This window comes from Apaloderma vittatum, unplaced genomic scaffold (genome assembly GCF_000703405.1).
Source record: "Apaloderma vittatum isolate BGI_N311 unplaced genomic scaffold, ASM70340v1 scaffold28391, whole genome shotgun sequence".
In the NCBI taxonomy this organism is placed as follows: Eukaryota; Metazoa; Chordata; class Aves; order Trogoniformes; family Trogonidae; genus Apaloderma; species Apaloderma vittatum.
In genome coordinates, this window is record NW_009700082.1 from 1 (window position 1) to 645 (window position 645).

General features: G+C 58.0%; 1 protein-coding gene across 1 annotated transcript in view; it reads left to right on the forward strand.

The window, feature by feature from the left end:
• Nucleotides 1–8: 8 nt before the first annotated feature.
• Nucleotides 9–645, forward strand: part of DPH2 (DPH2 homolog (S. cerevisiae)) — a gene marked incomplete at its 5' end in the record, with an annotated part of 1,618 nt that continues 981 nt past the window's right edge. The window contains 2 exons of the mRNA XM_009878645.1: nt 9–150; nt 441–644. Coding sequence (XP_009876947.1) covers nt 9–150; nt 441–644 — 346 coding nt within the window. The remainder of the gene's footprint in view (nt 151–440; nt 645) is intronic.

Below are 645 nucleotides of genomic sequence, written 5' to 3' on the forward strand. Positions count from 1 at the left end.
TCAGCCCCTGCAGAAAGCTCCCGGTGCTGCACATCTTCGGGCAACAGCCCCTGGACATCGGGCGTTGCGCAGAAGCTTTCCGGGAGCTCTACCCCAACCGGCAGAGCCGTGTGGTGGTGCTGAGCGATGTGGTCTATGCCCATGCGATGGGTGAGTGCTCTGGGACAGGGAGAGGATCTCTGGCGGTGCTCAGAGGTCTGCAGAGGTGCGGGGGCGGGGGGAGGCAGCAGCAAGCAGGCAATCCCCAGCCCTGATTTCGCAGAATTACAGAATGTTAGGGGTTGGAAGGGACCTCTGAAGATCATCTAGTCCAATCTCTCTGATAGCACAGGATCACCTAGACTAGATCATCTGTCCTCTCCTCTTTCCTAATATGTTGTCCCACCTTCTGCAGGACAGGTCTATAGCTGTGATTTGTTCTCACTCCTCTCTCCCTTCAGATGACCTGGAGCAGCAGTTGTGCCCGGAGTACCCCGATATCATCTTCTCCAGAGTAGTGTGTGGGGACGCTCCTGGCCCCACACCACCTGGGGAGGTGCGGCAGTTTGGTCGCCAGTTCCAGGTGAAGACACCAGGGGGGCTGCAGGACTATGCCATGTTCTACGTGGGAGCCGAGGGCCTGGCCCTCACTAACTTCATGCTAAC